Source organism: Crocodylus siamensis, chromosome 1, assembly GCF_052110815.1.
Source record: "Crocodylus siamensis isolate JL-2025a chromosome 1, ASM5211081v1, whole genome shotgun sequence".
In the NCBI taxonomy this organism is placed as follows: domain Eukaryota; kingdom Metazoa; phylum Chordata; order Crocodylia; family Crocodylidae; genus Crocodylus; species Crocodylus siamensis.
Genome location: NC_143395.1, coordinates 131,420,645 through 131,440,222, shown reverse-complemented (window position 1 = coordinate 131,440,222; position 19,578 = coordinate 131,420,645). Strand labels below are relative to the sequence as shown.

General features: G+C 43.5%; 1 protein-coding gene across 4 annotated transcripts; it reads left to right on the top strand.

The window, feature by feature from the left end:
- The first annotated feature begins 1,588 nt into the window (after window positions 1–1,588).
- Window positions 1,589–10,210, top strand: TBXT (T-box transcription factor T). 4 transcript variants are annotated; one of them, XM_090031479.1, is made up of 8 exons: window positions 1,589–1,794; window positions 2,290–2,554; window positions 4,388–4,522; window positions 5,257–5,318; window positions 5,420–5,481; window positions 6,779–6,952; window positions 8,198–8,327; window positions 9,923–10,210. In XM_090031479.1, the coding sequence occupies exons 1-8, from the start codon at window positions 1,589–1,591 to the stop codon at window positions 10,188–10,190; spliced, it is 1,302 nt and encodes a 433-aa protein (XP_089887605.1). In that variant the 3' UTR covers window positions 10,191–10,210. The 4 variants fall into 4 exon arrangements, with proteins under 4 accessions (XP_089887605.1, XP_089887604.1, XP_089887603.1 ...); XM_090031478.1 differs by having other exon boundaries at window positions 6,776–6,952; XM_090031477.1 differs by having other exon boundaries at window positions 6,776–6,952; window positions 8,195–8,327.
- The last annotated feature ends 9,368 nt before the right edge of the window (window positions 10,211–19,578 follow it).

Genomic DNA, 19,578 nt, shown 5'->3' with positions numbered 1-19,578 from the left:
AATGTGGAAAAACGTGGATGTCACGTGGCAGCAATGCAGGGCCACGTGATGATAGTGTTGTTAATGTTTTCCTGTTGATACTGATTTTTGTCTTTAAAATAAAGCCTGTTGAGCAGCTTTGACTTGTGGTTTTAACTTCGGGTCAAAATATTTGTGTATCTTCTACTCTAATGTTTACTGGGTGCTCATCCATGTTACCAAATGGTACCAAAAAGGTTGAGAGCCACTGATATAGTCCGCCCCCCCTGCTCCAAACAGGACCAGCGCAACTAAATCAGAGTCCTAGAAAATGCGGGTTGGAAGGGACCTAAGGAGGGATCTAGACCAGTGGTTCTCAACCTTTTTTGTACTAGGACCCATTTGTAAACATGGATGACCAGTCCCCACCCAGTGCCCCTCGCTCCTGACCTGCTGCCCCCAGGCCTCAGCCCCCCCCAGTGTGTGAGGCAGGTGATGGGTGTGTGGGGCATGCGGGGGGTAGGGGGAGTAAGCAGCCCCTCGCAGGTTGCAACTCTGCCAGCCTGCAAGGTTTCCCACATTTTTCTCCTTTAAAGGAGAATCCATTAGAAAGACAACATTTGAATTTACACTGAGGCTCCTGAAGAACCCTATGGGGAACGGATCCCTAGAGTCCCCAGCCCCTCTGTAAACATCATGGTTAAAGGGCTGCAGGGTTGGGACCCGAGTTGTTTCTACATTACATTAACATGGCAGTGATGCACAAGGCTGCTGGCTGTTATCACACTGTAGTGTGCGTTGCACCCCGTGGAAGAGGTGCACTTTTTCAAGTTTGTTCCCGACCCTTTCCTATAGTCTTGCCCCCACTTCTGGGTCACGACTCACAGGTTGAGAACCACTGGTCTAGTCCAACCCAAGCAGGACCAGCCCCAAGTCCGAGCCAAAGCTTTGTCAAGCCGGGTCTTAAAAACGTCCAGGGATGAAGGTGCCTCCGTCTCTCTGGGTAACCTGTCCCAGTGCTGCCATCCTCCTACTGAGAGAGTTTTTCCTAATATCCAGTTTAAACCTCTACCCAGGGCTTAACAGCCGTCCCCCCCCCCCCCGGATGGAGACTCCACAGCCACTCTCCCAGAGCTTCCCTCCCCTCCTGGCGCGCGTTTCTCCTCATACCCAACCGCACCTTCCCTGGCTGCAGCTTGGGGCCATTCCCTCACGGAGCGTTTGTGCTTGGTCGGGGTCTTTGCCCACTTCCCTGCGGCGGGAGGGTCTCCCTGCCAGGCCTGGCGTGTGCAAGGCAGCCAGGGGCGTGCGGGGGGCAAGGGGCTGCGGCCGAGATGGGCCATTTCCCCGCGGCCCCGGCGGCTTTGATGGAGGTGCAAACATTTGGGAGCCGATTTGCATAAAATAGCCGCGCTCCCCCCCCGAACATCACAGGCTGCCCCGGGGCACCAATGGCGCGGTCCGCGCGGACACATCAAAGGGGCCGCGCTCCAATCCGGGCGCCCCCCGGCGGGCGGTGATGTCACAGGGGGTATTTATGACGCGGGCTCCGCACTGCCCCCGCGCCAGGGCTCGCAGCGCCGGGAGCGGGAGCAGGAGCGCTGGGGCGGGAGGGCGGCGGGCGGGCGGGATGGGGTCCCCGGGCGCGGAGGGCGCAGGCAAGAGCCTGCAGTACCGCGTGGACCACCTGCTGAGCGCCGTGGAGCACGAGCTGCAGGCGGGCAGCGAGAAGGGCGACCCCACGGAGCGGGAGCTGCGCGTCACGCTTGAGGAGGCCGAGCTGTGGCTGCGCTTCAAGGAGCTCACCAACGAGATGATCGTCACCAAGAACGGCAGGTAGGGCCGGCGCGGGCCCTCCGGCCGGGGGCTGCACACGGGGGAGGAGAGTGCACACCTGCTGGGGTGGGATGCACACCCGGGGAGGTGTGCACACGCAGAGGGTTGGGATGCACACGTGAGGAGGTGGGCATGCGGGGGGATGTGTACACGCAGCAGGGGTGCGCATAGGTTAGGCGGTGTGCGTATTCGGCGGGGGTGAGGTGTACGCATGAGGTGCATATGCGAAGGGGGTGTCTACACGCAGGGGTGGTTTGGACACGCAGCAGAGGGTGTATGTACACTTGTTGCGGGTGTGTGCGGGGGTAGGTGTGCACACAGGACGGGTGTGTACACACAGGGGTGTGTGTACATGGTGTGAACACGCAGAGGCAGCAGGGTGTATACATGGTGCTGTATGCATATGCAGCAGGGGGTGTGCACATGCAGGGTAGGGGTGGGTACACGCGGGGCCAGTGGCCAGTGCGCCTGTCTCCCCGCGTGTGACCCGCACAGGCGGATGTTCCCGGTGCTGAAGGTGAGCGTGGCCGGCCTGGACCCGCATGCCATGTACTCCTTCCTGCTGGATTTTGCGGCGGCCGACGGGCACCGCTGGAAGTATGTGAACGGTGAGTGGGTGCCAGGTGGCAAGCCCGAGCCGCAGGCGCCCAGCTGCGTCTACATCCACCCTGACTCGCCCAACTTTGGCGCGCACTGGATGAAAGCGCCTGTCTCCTTCAGCAAGGTCAAGCTCACCAACAAACTCAACGGCGGTGGGCAGGTGAGCCTCCTTCTTGCCCCCCATGGCTCTGTGCAGGTGCTGGCAGGAAGGGGAAGGCGGGGCGGGAGGTTCCCTCTCCCCTCTCAGCAGCCTCCTGCTGGCCAGCCTCTGTGTCACCAGGAAGGAGGCTCTGGCTGGGGACCCCCAGGGACTTGTACAGCTCTGGGCAGAGTCTTCCCCAGCAGCATCTGCTGGCTCCTTGGCTTGGTTGGGGGTCAGGGGCACTCGCAGGCTTCATTGCTTTTGGCCTGTGAGCTCGTTCCCTGCCCCTTTCTCTGTTCTGTCGCAGGGAACTAGGTGCTACTGTCTCAGTGGGCCCCCTCTTTCAGGGAGGCTCATGGCTGCACTGGATGGGTGCTGCCTGCTAGCCCTAGAAAAGCAACAGGCCTGCTGGACTGAATCAAGCCCCGACCCTGCAGCCACCTCTGCCAACCCAGCCTCTCCTTCCCACATGGGCCCCTTGGCTACCACCTCCATCCAACTCAGGGCACCTTGGGTCTGTTCTCTGTTGCAGCCTCTGACAACACACGGAGGCTTCAGTCCCTTTTGGTTTAGTTAGTCCATAAGGGGCCTCTTTGCTCTCCTAGCTGCTGTCTCCTGGAAGCTGTCTGCCTTGCTGAACAGCCTGGCTTGGCTGGACAGCTGACTTGCTTAACTTCAACTTCTTGGAGAAGGCAGCATAGATTTGTACCACATGTGCTAGCCATAAAGTTGAGGGGGCCACTTCTGCTCAGGAAATCTTGTGCTAGGACCTAGTTATAGCTATAGATCTAGACATATCTATAAATCTATAGATATATATCTATAGATATGTGTATATATAAGCTCGTTCTATATAGATATCTCTGTATCTACAGAGATATAGATACATAGATATATCTTGTGATATATTTAGTGTGTGTGTGTATGTATGTGTATATGTATGTATGTAGGGAGAGAGGAGAAAAAAACTAACGTGTGTGTGTGAGCTCCTAACACAGAACACTCACATTCACCTTGGAATATATCTATATCTATAAACTAGGGGTGCTGAACTATATATATAGATATAGATAGAATCTAGGGATATATAAACCACACACACACATACATAATATATGTGTGTGTATGTATTTTTATATGTGTGTGTGTCTGTATATGCATATGTATGTTGGTGTGTATATATACACATATAAGCGAAGATGTGTATGTGTGTGTATCCTCACTTATGTTAATCTTCCCACAGTTAAGGATGCTGTGTTACGTCCTAAGGTGACTGTGAGGGTTCTGTGTAAAGAGCATATAGATGTAGATATATATCATGCAGATTATCCTGTCTTCTACTAGACTTCAGCTTAATACATTGAAATGTCTTCTGTCAGACTTCACATTTAGAATTTACTGGTATCTGACTTTTTTCCTCCATCACTGAAAAAAAGAGTTAATGACTGAAATCAGAAAGTGTCTGTAATTGCAGGAATTGGCATCCCGTGGTGCCAGTGCTTATCTGTGCTGCTGTATGTTGTGAGAGGCAAGGATTTCTTAGGGTGGTATTTTTTATTGAACCAACTGTGTAGTCGGGATAAAGTTAGATAACTTTTGAATATAAGACATTCTTTCTCTGGTCTCATTAAAAGATAAAGTGCAATAAAACACATCACCCTAAGAAATCCTTGTTTCTCACAGTATATGGCACCTGAGGAAGAATGTCTTGTATTGGAAAACTTGTCTTACTTTATCCCAACTACACAGTTGTTCAATTAAAGTTATCACCGTAAGAAATCTTTGACTCAGATAATTTCTGGACTATCGAAGCTACAACATCACTCTTACACTGATGCCATATATTCACAGATCATGTTGAACTCCTTGCATAAGTATGAGCCTAGGATTCACATAGTGAGAGTTGGTGGCCCTCAGCGAATGATCACCAGTCACTCTTTCCCAGAGACCCAGTTTATAGCTGTGACGGCTTATCAGAATGAAGAGGTATGTATAGAGCGGGAAAGAAACCTCCGAATGCTCTAGATTCTTGGAAGGAACAAAGTGCAAGTTCCTGGAGTAAAATATTTGTCATCTTACATTTTTCTATTGTGTGTGTGTTTATTTTAAGGTGAATGTGAAGCACATTTGTTTGGAATTAGATAAATATAAAGCCATATAGAAATAGAGTAACAGTCATTCCCTGAAGATGATTGTCTCAAACAGGCTCTAATTTTATTGTAAAAGTAAAGATTCTTTGGAACATGCTGAATCTGCCTTTAAATGTAAGAATAAACTCTCTATTTTAAAGTATACAAAATCACCAGAAATGGTATTTTCAGAACTGGATCTTAGTTTCAAATAACTAAAATGTAGAAATGTAAGAATAATTAACATCGACGTTACTGAGCCCTTCCTGCTTGTGATTTATTGTTGTTCAAAATCTGAAAATATTTAGTGTGCCCCCTTCCTTACGTGTTTTCCTTAATAAGCCGAGGTAGCTTAGATAGAAAATGGTTGTGGATGTCTCTAAAATTTTTGTAGAATAATTTCAAGCCTACTGTTAACATTAGAGATGATTGGATGAGATATATGTATATCCACAGTATGGCTTTAATCATTTGCCCTGAAATCAATGGTAAAGCATCCTGATTTCAGAAAAACCTGATTGGGTCCTTTAATTCTGTGTGATACTGAATGGTAATGTGCAAATGAAGCATTTTGTTGTTTTTGGTTTTTAGATCACAGCTTTAAAAATTAAATATAATCCATTTGCAAAGGCTTTCCTTGATGCTAAAGAAAGGTAAGAATTCCTGAATAAACCCAACTATACAGCTTGCAGAAAAAAATCTTAGTCCTTTCAGATTGTTTTCTGTGATTAATAAAACAGGTTTGCTTTCACAGGAGTGATCACAAGGACATGATGGATGAAGTGGGAGACAATCAGCAGTCTGGATATTCCCAATGTATGTTTGATTTCCCTTGTGTTAAATATCCAACTTGCAAATGTTTGTTATCTTTCATCTTATCTTTACACATGTTCCCCTTCTGTTCCAGTTTGGTACTATATTGTATTTCACTAAAATTCAGACACAAGTACTTGTTGGAAGATGTACACTAACTCATGCCACAGGTTCGATATGATATAATTGTCATTGATTCTCAGAGTTATTGTTTTGTACTAGTTACGTATGTTTCAGCTTCTATGCTATATATTGCAGTTGCATGCATTAATACTTTTACAAATTTTAAAGTGAAGCATTACATTAATTTTCTATAAGGCAATGGGTCTTGGATATAAGGAAACCTGTTCACACAGAAATTAATGGAAAGGCTGTTTAATTTCATATGACAGCAGAAAGGTTTTGAAAATAAATTATCAGTTTAGTTTTTAGTATATTAATTGAAAGGCACAGTTAAAATAGATTTTTGTTTTTAGATGGGTAAAATGTCATTATTTTAAAAGTTTTTAAATTGAAATATTTTAGGGAAAATTGTCAAGAAAACTTTTAAGGCCAGGCCTTGAATAAGAGAACTATTACAAATTGTAATATAACTAGATTTTATTTGTATTTCAAAGAAACTATTTTCTTTCTATACATGCTCCCCAGCAGTGTTGGAAACAACAATACTACTCTGAGAACCAAAAAAAGAAAAAGTAGAAACAGATGATTAAACTAGCTAGTAAAATTTTCCAAAATTAATTCAATGCAAAATGCACATGCACAGCCTAAGTGGTGCAAGATTTTATGCAAGAAGCAAAGATTTCTTAGGGTGATACCTTGTGTTGGACCAGCTATGTAGGTTGGGACAAGCTTTTGAATGCAAGATGGTCTTCATTAGATCTCTAACAAAATCCTTGCTTCTCAATTTCTGGTTAATCATGATTACATCAGTCTTACACCGCTGGAAGATTTTATAGAATTTTCAGTCTTGATTTCCTTAGTATAACAAGTATGACAAACAAAATCTGTTTTTAAATATGTGTTGTTTTGACAGGATCCTTCTTAAGATGCAGGGAGAAGGAAACTTTAATATGACCTTTCTAAAATCTTTTGACCCCCAATTTTTCTTTCAAATGGAATGTGTCACAGCTAACTTGTTTCTGTGACATGTTTTTGGGTTTTTTTTTCACAAACCTGTATTACTCACCAGCTCTGTTATTTCACTCTAGACTATTAGTATGCAAAGTACTCATAACATTTCCCAGTCATCCCATGTCATCATGTACCTGTGTTCTGAAAAGATTCTCTTTCACAGTAGGTGGTTGGCTTATTCCTGGAACTGGGACATTGTGCCCCCCTACCAACCCTCACCCTCAGTTTGGATCACCTTTATCACTCTCTCCTGCTCACAGCTGTGAAAGGTACTCATCACTGAGGAATCACCGTTCTGCCCCTTACCCCAATCCATATGCCCACAGAAACAACTCTCCAAGTAAGTCTTTATTACACTGCAACTATTTAATGATGGGAAATAATTCTAGATCGGTTGTACCAGTGTAAATCCAGAGTGCCCCTGAAACTAGAATCTAGCTTGCTTTGTGCTGAGGTTTTGTGACACCACTGAAAGGAAAGAGTGAAAAGTAAAATACATTTCTCTAGTTTCTTAACAATGGCAAAGTAAAATTGTGCATGCAGTGCTACTAGATAATACTGTGCTCACCATGTCCCTGTGTGCTAGTGTAGAACAAAACAGTGCCATTTATTAAGGGAAGTACTTTAATAATTTTAACTGTCTGTTTAAATTCAGGTTGATTATAAGAATAGAGAGTATTTAATTAATTAATTAATCAATTAATTTACAAGTGCAATAATATACCTTACTTAAGGTTTTGGAGGCATAAAGACATGTAAGAATTACGTAAGCTAAAGGCTTCTGAGTCAGCATTTGTGTTGAAAGTATCCAGCTGCACTTTTGTGAACAGAAAGGAAGGGAATTGTTAACTACACTTTCCTTTCCTATTAAGAACTTGTCTCTGTTTATTTGCCTTCCATCCAGTAAAATTTCTTGAAAAGCAAAACGTGTTTTTTAATTTAATACTTTAAAGTGATACAATATTACATAGGCTCATCGGCAAGGTGGTCATTAAATTGTTGCAAATATTACCCATAATATACCTGTTCCTACAGGATAGTGCTTTAAAGATGAAAATGTGCAAGTGATTACTTTTGTTATATCTTGAGCTTCAAATGGGCTTTGTAAATTTAAAATAAAATATCCCATGAGCATAATCAAACTTCCCTGTGTTTTCTACCCCTTTCACCATCATCATAAAAGGACTCTTTCCCCTTCCGTTAAGTTCATAGACCTCAGCAATGTTTTGGCAGTACATTACTGGATGGGTTTCCCTTTTGAGCCCTCTGATGCCACAGCTAAGTAAGCTATGTGAAAACCACAGAACCACCTAAATCAGAAGCTGAGCATTTTTTGCCTTCAGGATCTGCTGGAGTTGAGAGGTGAAGTATGGACTGGCAATCCACATTCTGTGACTTATTTAGTGGCATAGTGCAGGAGCTACTGGGAAACCCCAAAACAGAACTGACAGTTGGTACAATTGGTATACTTTTTTTTTAATTTTTAAAAAGTAGTTAAAAAGCATATTTTTCATTGAAAATGAGAATTGTTGTTTGGTACAATGACTAATGTGCTTACTAAATGGATGCTTGTCTTTCACAGCAGCCTATGCTGATAATTCTTCTGCCTGCCTTTCCATGCTTCAACCCCATGACAATTGGTCTAGTCTAGGAGTTCCCAGCCATACAAGTATGCTACCCATGAGTCACGGCACCGGAACATCCACTAGTTGCAGGTAGGAATTAGCCCTTAAGTGAGGGAGCACCAATATCTTTATAAATCAGAATACATTGTTAATTAAAAAGGAGAGGAAAGGGTCCCTATCAACTTGAATCTAGTTAGTTTTTAAACAGTTAAAAGTAATTTCATATACCACATCTGTTTCAACAGCCCTCTGTTATATTCATGCCTGCCTTTTTTAATTTTGGTTGCTTAAATACTAAAATGCCTTATTATGCAAAAATTACTGATGCTACAGGCGAAACTATAAAAATGTTTAGACAGCAGGAGATGTCAAATGTATAAAGCAAACATATCAGACAGGGAATGATTATTTTTTAGCTTTCAGTTTTAGAAACTCTTAGGTGTTGTTTAACCTATTATTTAGCAATAATAGATTTTGAAAAAGATTCAGAAAAAGAGGTGTATTCAAGCTGATAGTGGCCCTTTAAGTAACAGCATGTTGTTATTGCCTTTATGTGAACTCACGAGCGTGTCACTTCTTCTCTTTATATTTATGATGATACTTGCTGTCTTTGTCATGGTAGAGGGTTAAATTGCAGTCAGTCACTAGGAGACAAAACCACTGGGGGAGTCAGAAAAAGTATGTGAAATTTTTGCTTTTGACCTTAGTGGGGGCAGGATTTGATTATCATTTTAATTTGCAATTCACAGTTCAGCTCTGAAGTCTAAATAGCTGACTAATTAATATACATGAACTGTAGAAAATAGACTGCTTAAAGAAATGTTAAATTTCTCATTTATGTCTTAATAATCTATTGTATAGTGACTAACATAAAGTACAAGATACTTATTTTACTGACCAGAAGTTAATTGAAATTACATCATTTTTTCTCCTTCCCGCTCTTCCAAGCATTCAGAAGGCCATAAATTCCAGCAAATCAAGGGCCCAGGACTATGAGATAAAAGACCTGGGTTCTTCTTTTAGCTCTGCCAAGGATTTGCAGTGGAACATTGGGCAATTCACATAATTTTGGTGTCTAGACTCCATACCTGTGGGGATAAGCTGGGGATATTATTTACTGTATTCTGTTGAATAGAAAGCTACCTTGAATTTATTTAAGACACTCTCCAACTTTCTGATTTTGAAACTTAAAAAAAAAAGACATCAGATAAAGATTCATCCATGGTGTATAAAAGAACTTTTTACTGGACTTTAAGATGCAGGCCACTCTTTAGAAGAAATACTTCCGAAACATCTTCTTTTTTTCTTTTTTGTGGGGGCAGGAATTCCGTCATCAGTTAATTTGGGTGAAAAGTATTATGTAAGAACTAAATATTAAATAGAGGTTAAACTTATTCTTGGCAAAGACATCTTACAGATGAACCTTTTTTATTTCTGTCTCTAAGGTAAAATAATGTTTTTAAGATAGCATGCGGCTGGGAAGATTTGGCTCGATTCTTCTTATTTTCATAGCACACCCATTGCAGCACCAGCATATAATATGCAACCTTAGTTTCAAAGATTTACTGCAATGACAGGAAACTCTGCAGAGAACTTGAAGAATCAGTAATGTGTCTTATTTGGTGACAAGAAAAGCTGGGGTCATTAATAATCCATATTATATGTAGTTCTTCTCTCTCTTACAGTCAGTATCCCAACTTGTGGTCTGTTAGTAACAGCACCATCACACCAGTATCGCAGTCCAGTGGGATGTCCAATGGACTGAGCTCCCAGTTCTTGCGTGGCTCTGCAGCGCACTACCCACCACTCCCTCACTCCGTCACAGCTTCCTCCTCAGGATCTCCATTGTTTGACAGCGGCACACCAACAGACATTCCTGACAGCCAGTATGATACCTCAACACATGCAAGGCTAGCATCCACCTGGACTCCCGTCACACCACCCTCCATGTAGACCAGGAGTTTCTGTTTGAGACACAGACTTTCTAGCTGTTAAGTAACTTAATACTGAATCCACAATGAAGTCTTGGGGAGGGGAAAAAAGAGACGTGAAGTAGATTACAGGCAAGGTACTGCACTACTTTGGTGTAGAGCAACTGAGTTATGCTTCTTACAGTAAACACTGCATCACAGGGACCTTATGAGTGCAATTCTTATATGGCAAATTTCACTGCTCTCCCTTTTTAAAAAAAGGAAATATATTTTAATCCTTTTCAGTTTGGCAGAAATGGCCCAAACCACCTAATTCTGACCTGGATTCCACAGTTCTCAGTGTTCTGCGGGTATTTGGATCTGAGGATTTTTTTTCCTGGCCATCTTGACAGTTTTGTCAAATAAGCTGCATCATATCAACATGTAGCTAACTTTTTTGGTTTTGAGATTAGCTGTAGTCTTGAGACAATTTTTATTAAGTACGTAATTAGTCATTCTCAAATCAACCCACATTTATTTAAAGAGTAAAATTTGGACAACTGTGTGCACTAATACGTGTTTGTCTTGTGAATACGTGGTGTTCCTATAGTTAGTTGTATTTTTACTTCCTTGCTGCTGAATTAAGTGATAAAGACAATCAGCAAGAACTATTTTCTGCCTAATAAATGCAATATTAAAATTTTGGTCTGTCTTTACCTCAAATGCCCCCTTTAAGGTAAGTTTGGTCATACAGATAACAAACAGCTGTCAGGCTAGCTAAATTTTTGCATTTCAAACAGCTGTAATCTAATTAAGGGCCCTATCCACAGCCCTTTGAAGTCAATGGAGAAACTTTCATTGACATTTATGGTCTTTGGTCTGGGCCCTAAATGAGAGAAAAAAGGAAAATCAATAGCAAAAGGTTCTTTCTAATTTATTTTTAGTTTAGTCTTGTACTCTGATCTATATTTATTATTTGTTAGAATGTGACCTTGTTTTGTACATGTTAAGCTATGTATATAATCCGTCAGTATGCTGTGTACCTTAAGACAATCATATGTGGGACATGCCACCCAATGGCATGTTGAAATAGTTTGGATTCAAGTAGTTAAGTTATTCTACATGGGAAAACCCCAAGTGTCAGTAATTTGGATGGGGCTATAGATATAAGCCTTAAGTACAGTGACTATTTGTCTTCCTTAGAAGATTAGATCATAATGGAATATATCCTTGAGGATTCATGTGAATTATCACGCCCTAATCTTCTCATGTAGATAAGCACCAAATGTTGGGTCAAAATATACTCGTGGATGTGTACATGCTGCTCTCATTGAATTTAACAAACGCATATCCTAGGGTAGAATTTGACTATTTTCTTGTGTAAGCCATAACAAATAAATGCCTTTATAATGAAGTGCCTCAAGTTGGAAAGTAGAATGCTAAGTCAGGGGATGCATTAAATATTTAATCCAAGTGTGTTCAGGTGCTATAATGGCAGCTTAATGATGAAAACACAAATATTTGCTACATTTTGGTCTCTTGGCTCCAGCTGCAGGATCAGTTCCTATGTGGCTTTGTCACCCAAAGCCCCATTGACATCTGTGGGGTTCTGTGTCAGGTAAAGGGGTTTGCCCAGGCAGATCCAACTGCAGGATTTGGGCTTTGATATTCTAGCAAGCCAATAATAAGAGACAGCACCAGCCTCAGATGGCTGTCAGACTATGACCTCTGTCAATATTGTAAATATTGACCTAAGCTCTCTTATTTTCTTGTGAAAGTGAATCATGTAAATGATGTATGTGCATTGTTATTTAGATTCTTTTGTAGACATTAGCAAAGTGTTTCATTGTTGGTTTTTTATTTGTATTTCAAGTGTTAAGTTAAATTGAAAAAAGGTAGTAAAGTTTCTTTAATAATAAACTATTTCTTTTTCAATTTATGGCAACAAGTGCATTTAATTTATACATTGATACAACAACTAATTTGCATCTTTATGGGATGGGAACATAAAACTGACAAGCCGGAAGGAAAAGGACTCTGGCAATTCAGCCATGGCCAGAACCAGATGATACAGTATAGATTACTATATTTTGCACCCCACTGCACAGTGTTATTCTCTGTGATGGAGCATGTGGGAGGCTTCTTCATGACCATGAGCTGGTAATTTTAAGCCTGTAGACATGAAGGTTCTATAGAAATATAAGCACTTAAAAGCTGTGAAGGTACAGGATCAAAATTGGGAGCAGCACAGTGCTGGCAAGGAAGCGGTGTTTTCTGAGAGTGAAATCTCATCCACTGAAGTAAGAGTTTAGTTTAAATTCTGGAAGATGGCTTGCATTTAGCCTTGACAATCAAACATGTCTTTAAACAAACACTTGCAATAAGAAATATATCTCTTATACAAAAGAGTGCAAAAAATCTACATAATATTTGTACCTAATGAAGAACTGAAAGTGCAGCTGCCTTGGTTTTGAAAGCATATATGCCTGTTCATGTGCGTCAAAAGATAATATTACAGCCACTCTGAGTAAAACTGGACACAGTCTGATCTTAGTTGTTGCTGTTTGGTTCCAGATCCATAGCTGTAGGTACAATGTTTTAAGGGGATGAAGGGATTGTAGCTGCTGATATGCAGCAAAGAGGAGGAATGGAACTTACAAGGAAAGAGATGCATTTAAAGTAGGATCTGGATCTACCTTTTTTCTGGATCTTGAAGTCCAGCTGAATTTTCACTCTTTCTGGTCTATCATAGAAAGCACACAGCTAGTGTGTGGAATGTAAGTCAAAGAAATCACACCTGACAATCCAGGCACTTATGCTGCAAAGAGAAACTGGGGCAGCTGTGCTGCAAGGGGGATTTTGAGACAGGGAACCTCTCTTGTTTTAGTACTGCTCTTGCCAACTGTCTTGAAGATAGATCTGAGAACTGAATGTGGCAAATGAGGAGGAGAGGAGGGAGAAAACTGTTGAGTATGTGTGCAGAGGAATGAGGGTGAGGGTTGAAGGAGAAAGGGATTAGGAGAAGCTGGAGGAAGAAGGAACATGGATAGAGAAAGTGAATGGAGCAGGAGCTTGTGCAGGACAGTGGTAAGATAGGATGGAGAGGGATACAACAGCAGTTCCCTCACCAGACAGGCTAAAAGGCTAATCCAGATTTTTAATTCAACCAGTGTAGCATGTTCTGAAATACAATCATGTTGTCTTGACTACAGTTTTAGAAGATACTGGCTGGAATGAACTGGATAACACATACTTACATTACACCTTCAAGTCCTTACTGAATAGAGTTAATTGGATTGGAAAAGTTTTGCCCAAATTGGTTTAAATCCTGATGCTTCCAGGGCCTGTTGCCTTAGAGGACAGCCCTGGTAAGCAGACTGCTGAGGACTCTCAGGGTTTCCAGGTTCACCACCATGGAGCTGCTCACTGAAATTGGTATTTTCAGCAGATGCCTGCAAGTATGAAGTTGTGGGGTCCCTGGCTCAGGGTAGTTTGCATGGTGAGCCTGCCATGGAGGCACAGACCTGGTAGCCCTGGAAGGTGGTGAATCAAACTAACATTTTTGTCAGTATTCATCACTGCTATAGTCAAAAGAATTTCAGTTTCTCTCAAGGGGGAGTAAGCACATTTTGATTTGGAAACTTTCTAAAATTAATATTTCTTCCTCAATTTCCAGGTTTCTGGAAGTACTTGGTTTCATTCTGATTTAAATTGACTTTTTGGTGAACTAGTACAGCTATACTCCATCAAAGAGTCTGAGGTGCCTAAGGAAAAGCTCTTTTGTGATAAACTGTGGGCTGAGATGTCAACTCCAGCTGTGATTCCAAAGATAGTTTTGGCCCTGGAGTGAAAAGGGCAAGTGTGGTTGTTGGAATTCCCATGCGCACATAAGATCCAAAACATAAAATAAGAGTTATAAAACCTTAAAAAATTAATACACCAATGTAAAAGAATTAATAGCACGAGACAAACCCTTAGATATGAACATTTGGGGAATTCTGTAATATCACAATTTCTTCAATTAAACGTTGTTCCCCTGGACTTGCCCAATAAATAATCCAGGGACAAAACTAGATTTTAAAGCTTAAAATGGCAGGAAGATACTTAAGGGGGCATTCAGCTCTTGTCTGACTTGAGCAATCCAACTTTAGTTTGTTTTAAGCTACCCATTTTAAGTTGCACATCCCTTTTAAGATCTAGAGGACATCTGCTTATTAAAAGCAGCGTGTTATGACTCTTTATATCAGATGGGAATCATGGGCACTGTGTGCTCTTTGATTAGAATAGATTTTCCTGATAATTTCTCCTGCTATTTAAACTTTTGACCATTTTACCGTGTAAGTAGAATACCTCTGGTCTTAGTGACTACAAAGCACCTATCTATAAACAGTACAGGTGCATCCCCACAACCACACATATGTAGAGATGCACATTTCCCATGGGACAAATAGTGACATATATTTGTGCTGCTGCTATTTGTCCCCAGGCACGCCCCTACACATGTGGTCTGGCATGCAGCAGAGACCCGGGTGGGGTGGGGGAGCCTGGGGACAGCACCTGTGCTGGCCCCAGCAGCCTTACCTCATGTCCTGGGGGCCTCTCGGGGCAACAGTGGTGCCGAGCGGCTGCTTGGAGCCTGGCTGACAGCTGGAGCATGGTTCTGGCCACCCAGGCTCCAGTTTCTGGTGGCACATGCTGCTGCCACATGCACTGAGCCATGTTTTTAGTATTGGGGTTTTTTTTTAACACCAGGATCTCCCAGTGTCAAAAAACCCCATCATACTGCAGATTAGCATGGCGTACAAGTGCACGTGCACTGTGTGCAGTTTGTGGTGCCTTAAATGGCTTTGAGGTGTTTGTGGGGACATGCCCTACTAATCTACTATGCTGTTCTTGATAACCTGTCTCATTTGGAGCCTTCTTACATTGCGGTAATTAATTGATGAACTGTATGGCCATGTTTTATGTTGGGACTTGGATTTAAAGCTAATATTCCCTATTCCTTTTTGTATCCTTTTCTTCTCTACTTCCCAATAGCACTTTTCGTACTGCTAAATAGAAATTGCATTGAATTTCAAATCATGAGCTGACTGAGAACTGGCTGAATATTTTGCATTCTATCCTTCTCCAGCCACACTGGCTTCCAGATGTACAAAATAATTAATATATTGATACTGCATATAATTTGTCAACAAGCCATGGAAAGTTTCCCTGTTATTTGTTTACATTTACCTTCCAAAGCCATTAACCCCTCTGTTTGCTAAGGGAGCTGTGAGGTCAAACATGGGTAACTCTACAAATAGTTGAGCCTTCGTGGATTCTGTTTGACTCATCTGGAGAGAATGTTCTCACAGTTATGTCCGCAATAGCAGAGCAATAGATCATACTGTCTTGTGCCAGCCCCTGAGTTCATGTCTTGGGAAGGGGACAAGAAGTCACTGATTCACTAAACATTTCTGAATTCTGCAGAAACCCCAAGTAGTGAGACTCATCTCAGCCCTCCTACAGATAGTGTGTGGTTTCTCCGTAACAAACAAATCCAGAATCTTTATATTTAGTCTTACGATGACACAGACTAGAAAGATGGTAGGTTAGGGAATGCTGGTTGCTGGTTCAAGCTATTCAGTGCACCAAAGCATGGTTTCAACAAAGATTTTTTTTAATACAGTATTTTGTTTTGGACTATTACTATAATGTTGTTTTCCCTGTATACGGAGCAGTTTTGTCTCAGAAAACTCCATTTTACTTTTGGTCTACACCCCCTAAAAATGGCTGTCAGTCCCAAGCGGGTCAGTATCTTCCTCTCTACTCTGTATGGCTGTAGAACATGGGATCAGACATTTCCTTCCCAGGAAAAGGCTTGCCTTGGTTCACCCTGATGACCATATACGGCAAATGCATTTGTGAGGTATGTTAATGAAGAAGCTTACACGTTTGAGGAGCTCTTTTGTCTTTCTCTCTCCCTTCCACATGGTGGAGCAGCAACTGTTAGCAAGATACTGAAGCTAGGGATGGGATGATGGAATAGAGTCAGGCTTCCCCAAATCCCATATGTTACATTTTGATTTTGGAAGCAGAAAATAATAATCAGTCCTTATTTTGGAACTGCATCCTATACAATGCAATAAACAAGCCTCACATCTTCCTAGATGGAAACTCTAGTAGAAACTCTTAAAATCACAGCCAGATACTTTCTAGAGGTCTGCAACTGTGAAGAAAAGAATTTTGCTCACCTTAGAAGATCTCTTATTTAGCTCTGGTTGCTTTTAAGATCCCACCAGGGTCCCTGAGAGATAAGTGAGGCAAAATGAAAGGCCCAGCATCCTGTGTTGTATGATGGATTCATAATTTCTAATAATAATAGGCCTAGTCTGTCTGTCTGGAGCATTCTGATTGGTTTTCTCTGCTGCCAATCTCAATGCTTACTGAAAGAACCAATCAGTGCTTTGGACAGACAGAATAAGCCTGTTATCATTATAGATCCGGAGGTATTTCAAACAGCTTGCAGGCAACTCAGAGCCAGAATGAAGCACTGGAGCCCCCCGCCGCCGAGTGGGCAGGCTCTGCCGAAGGGAAAAAAAAGTAGTGATGGGCCTGATCCCCTTTTTTTTTCCTTGGAGCCTGCCCGCCTCTCCCGTGCCCGGGGGGTGAGCTGCCAGTGGGCCCTGAGCTGCGTGGGTGTGGTGGTGGAGGGGGTGCTGGTGCTTCCCTCCATGATGGCAGCGCCCCCTGGGACTGCCCAAGTGGGGAGTCAGTGAGTGGGTGCTGCCCAGGGGGTGCCACCACCACAGCACTGGGGTCTCCCACAACTCTGGTTCTGCACGACCCACTGGCAGCTCACTCCCCAACCATGGGAGATACTGGCAAGCTCTGGGAGAAGAAAAAAAAAAGATCAGGCCCCTTGCCACTTGTCCCCACCTTCGGCAAAGCCTGTCCGTGCAAGCTGCTCCTGGGGCGAGCAGCCACTGAGCTGTGGGTGTCCTGGTGCTTCCCTCCGTGTCCGCAGTGCCCCCAGGGCTGCCTGGGCAAGGTGCTAGCTGCACGGATGCAGCATCCGCTGGATCCAAAGGTGCACAGGGTGCTGGAAGTCCGGGCATACTCAGGGAAGCTCGGGCTTGGTGCACTGTCCCCGCTGCCTTCCCTCCACCTGGGACCGCCCAGCAACAGGCTGGCTGCCCTGGGAAGGCAGCAGGAGGGCGGCTGAGTGTGCTGGCAGCTGGAGAAGGTGGTGGGGATGGTGCACAGGGTACTGGAAGCCCGCCAAGCCTGAGCTTCCACAAGCACACCCAGGCTTCCAGCACCCCATGCACTGTTCCCACTGCTTTCTCTGGATAGGGCCCTTGTACATGTGAAGAATATTGCTGTAATTTGTTACGTAGCAAACTAAATGTATTCTTAAACCTTTCATTGCTTGTTTCAGCATTGTCTTCTAGCTTAAATCCCTCTTTTCTTTCCTTGATCGTTACCTCCCTTTCCCCTTATATGAATAAAGAGCAATCATCTTGTTTCTCAACTTTGTCATAGGGAAGGAGACAAAAAGACAATTCATTTTAGAAAACAAGGTCTTCTTAATTCATCTTAGAAAACAGGCCTGCTCTTGCTCTTCTCTTTACCTGCTTAAGTTTATCTTTCTTGCAAATGGGTAACTAGAATTGTATGCACCATTCTGGATGGGGGCAAACCCCCCTATTTCCTGCTGTAAAATGGCCATCTCCAAATATCTGAAGTTAAATGCTCTCTCAGTATTTCTGTTCTGAGATGGTAAATATAATGTGAGAGAATACAGTCTTACAATCTGTGTAATTCCTGAGTAAAATACTCCTTGGAAAACAACAGCACAAGGTTTAATTCTAAATACAAATTACAAATTAGCATTCCCCTGCTTCCTTTTTCAGTTGATTCTGGTCTAAAACAGCCAGTCCTCTGAGGCAGATCAAGAAAAGGCTCAGATAAGGGTTTTGGGGTCTATCCCACTTCTGGACAACAGCTCTATCAAAAAGGTCAGAACTTTATAAGATTCACAGCCCACAGCTCTTGGCCTCTTCTTAACTAGACATCTTTATTTCAGAGGAAGGAAGAACGGAGTCACGCAGACAAAAGATTAACTCTTCTTAATTCATCCTCTCTAAAAGAACAGCAGTTATGAGGAGAGGGATATACACAGAAGTAGCCGGGGAGCCCTCAGCGGCAGATCAGTGACAGTGGAGGAGAAAGTTCCTATAACAGTGGGTACAAGCTGTAAAGCCATGTGAGGAAAGACCTAACCCTAGTCCTACTTCCCCATTTGAGAGCAGTATCAACAGCTGTGAGAAAGTACCAGCCTATTTTGGTAGTACAGCTAAGCTGCCAGGCCCAAGTGGGTCTTGTTACTTCTACTCAGCTGAGTGACTTTTGAGGGATAGGTACAAGAGGGAGGAATAGAAAGCTATGCCTGGAAAAGCATGGCTTATGTCCAGGATGTGAATTAAAGAGGAGTTTCATAGTTTCATAGTTTGTAGGGTTGGAAGGGACCTGAGCAGATCATCAAGTCCAACCCCCTGCCATGGCAGGAAAGGTGTTTGTCTAGCCTCCTCTTAAAGACCCCCAGGGTAGGAGCCAGCACCACTTCTCTTGGAAGTTGGTTCCAGATCCTAGCCACCCTGGAAGTGAAGTAGCACCTCCTGATGTCTAGCTTGAATTTACCCTCTGCCAGCTTGTGATCGTTATTCCTGGTCACTCCTGGTAGTGCTCGGGGGAACAGGGACTTCCCCAATGCCTGCTGGTCCCCCCGACTAGTTTGTAACAGGCCACTAGATCCCCCCTCAGCCTCGTCTTCTGGAGGCTGAACAGGTTCAGGTCCCGTAGCCTCTCCTCGTAGGGCCTGCCCTGTTGCCCCCTGATCATGCGAGTGGCCCTCCTCTGGACCCTCTCCATGCTGTCCACATCCCTCTTGAAGAGTGGCACCCAAAACTGGATGCAGTACTCCAGCTGCGGCCTGACCAGTGCCGCATAGAGGGGGAGGATCACCTCCTTGGACCTGCTCGAGATGCATCTGTGGATGCGTGACAAGGTACGGTTGGCCTTCCTGAGTGCCTCCCCACACTGCCGGCCCATGTTCATCTTGGCATCAGTGATGACTCCAAGATCCATTTCTGCCTCTGCACTGATGAGAAGGGAGTTCCCCAGCCTGTAGGTATGGTGCCGGTTCTTCCTCCCCAGGTGTAGCACCTTGCACTTGTCAGTGTTGAATCCCATCCTAGTCTCGTCTGCCCACCCTTGTAACCTGTCTAGGTCCGATTGCAGCCTATTCTTCCCTTCTAGTATCCCCACCTCCCCCCACATCTTAGTGTCATCAGCAAATCTGAACAGGGTGCTTTTTACCCCCTCGTCCAAATCACTGATGAAGATGTTGAACAGTGCGGGCCCGAGGACCGAGCCCTGCGGAACCCCAC

Coding starts and splice junctions, on each gene's coding strand:
- TBXT (XM_090031477.1), top strand. CDS start 1,589: ATGGGGTCCCCGGGCGCGGAGGGCGCAGGCAAGAGCCTGCAGTACCGC. Junction 1,795..2,289: donor ATCGTCACCAAGAACGGCAG/GTAGGGCCGGCG, acceptor TGACCCGCACAG/GCGGATGTTCCCGGTGCTGA. Junction 5,482..6,775: donor GCAGTCTGGATATTCCCAAT/GTATGTTTGATT, acceptor TCTCTTTCACAG/TAGGTGGTTGGCTTATTCCT.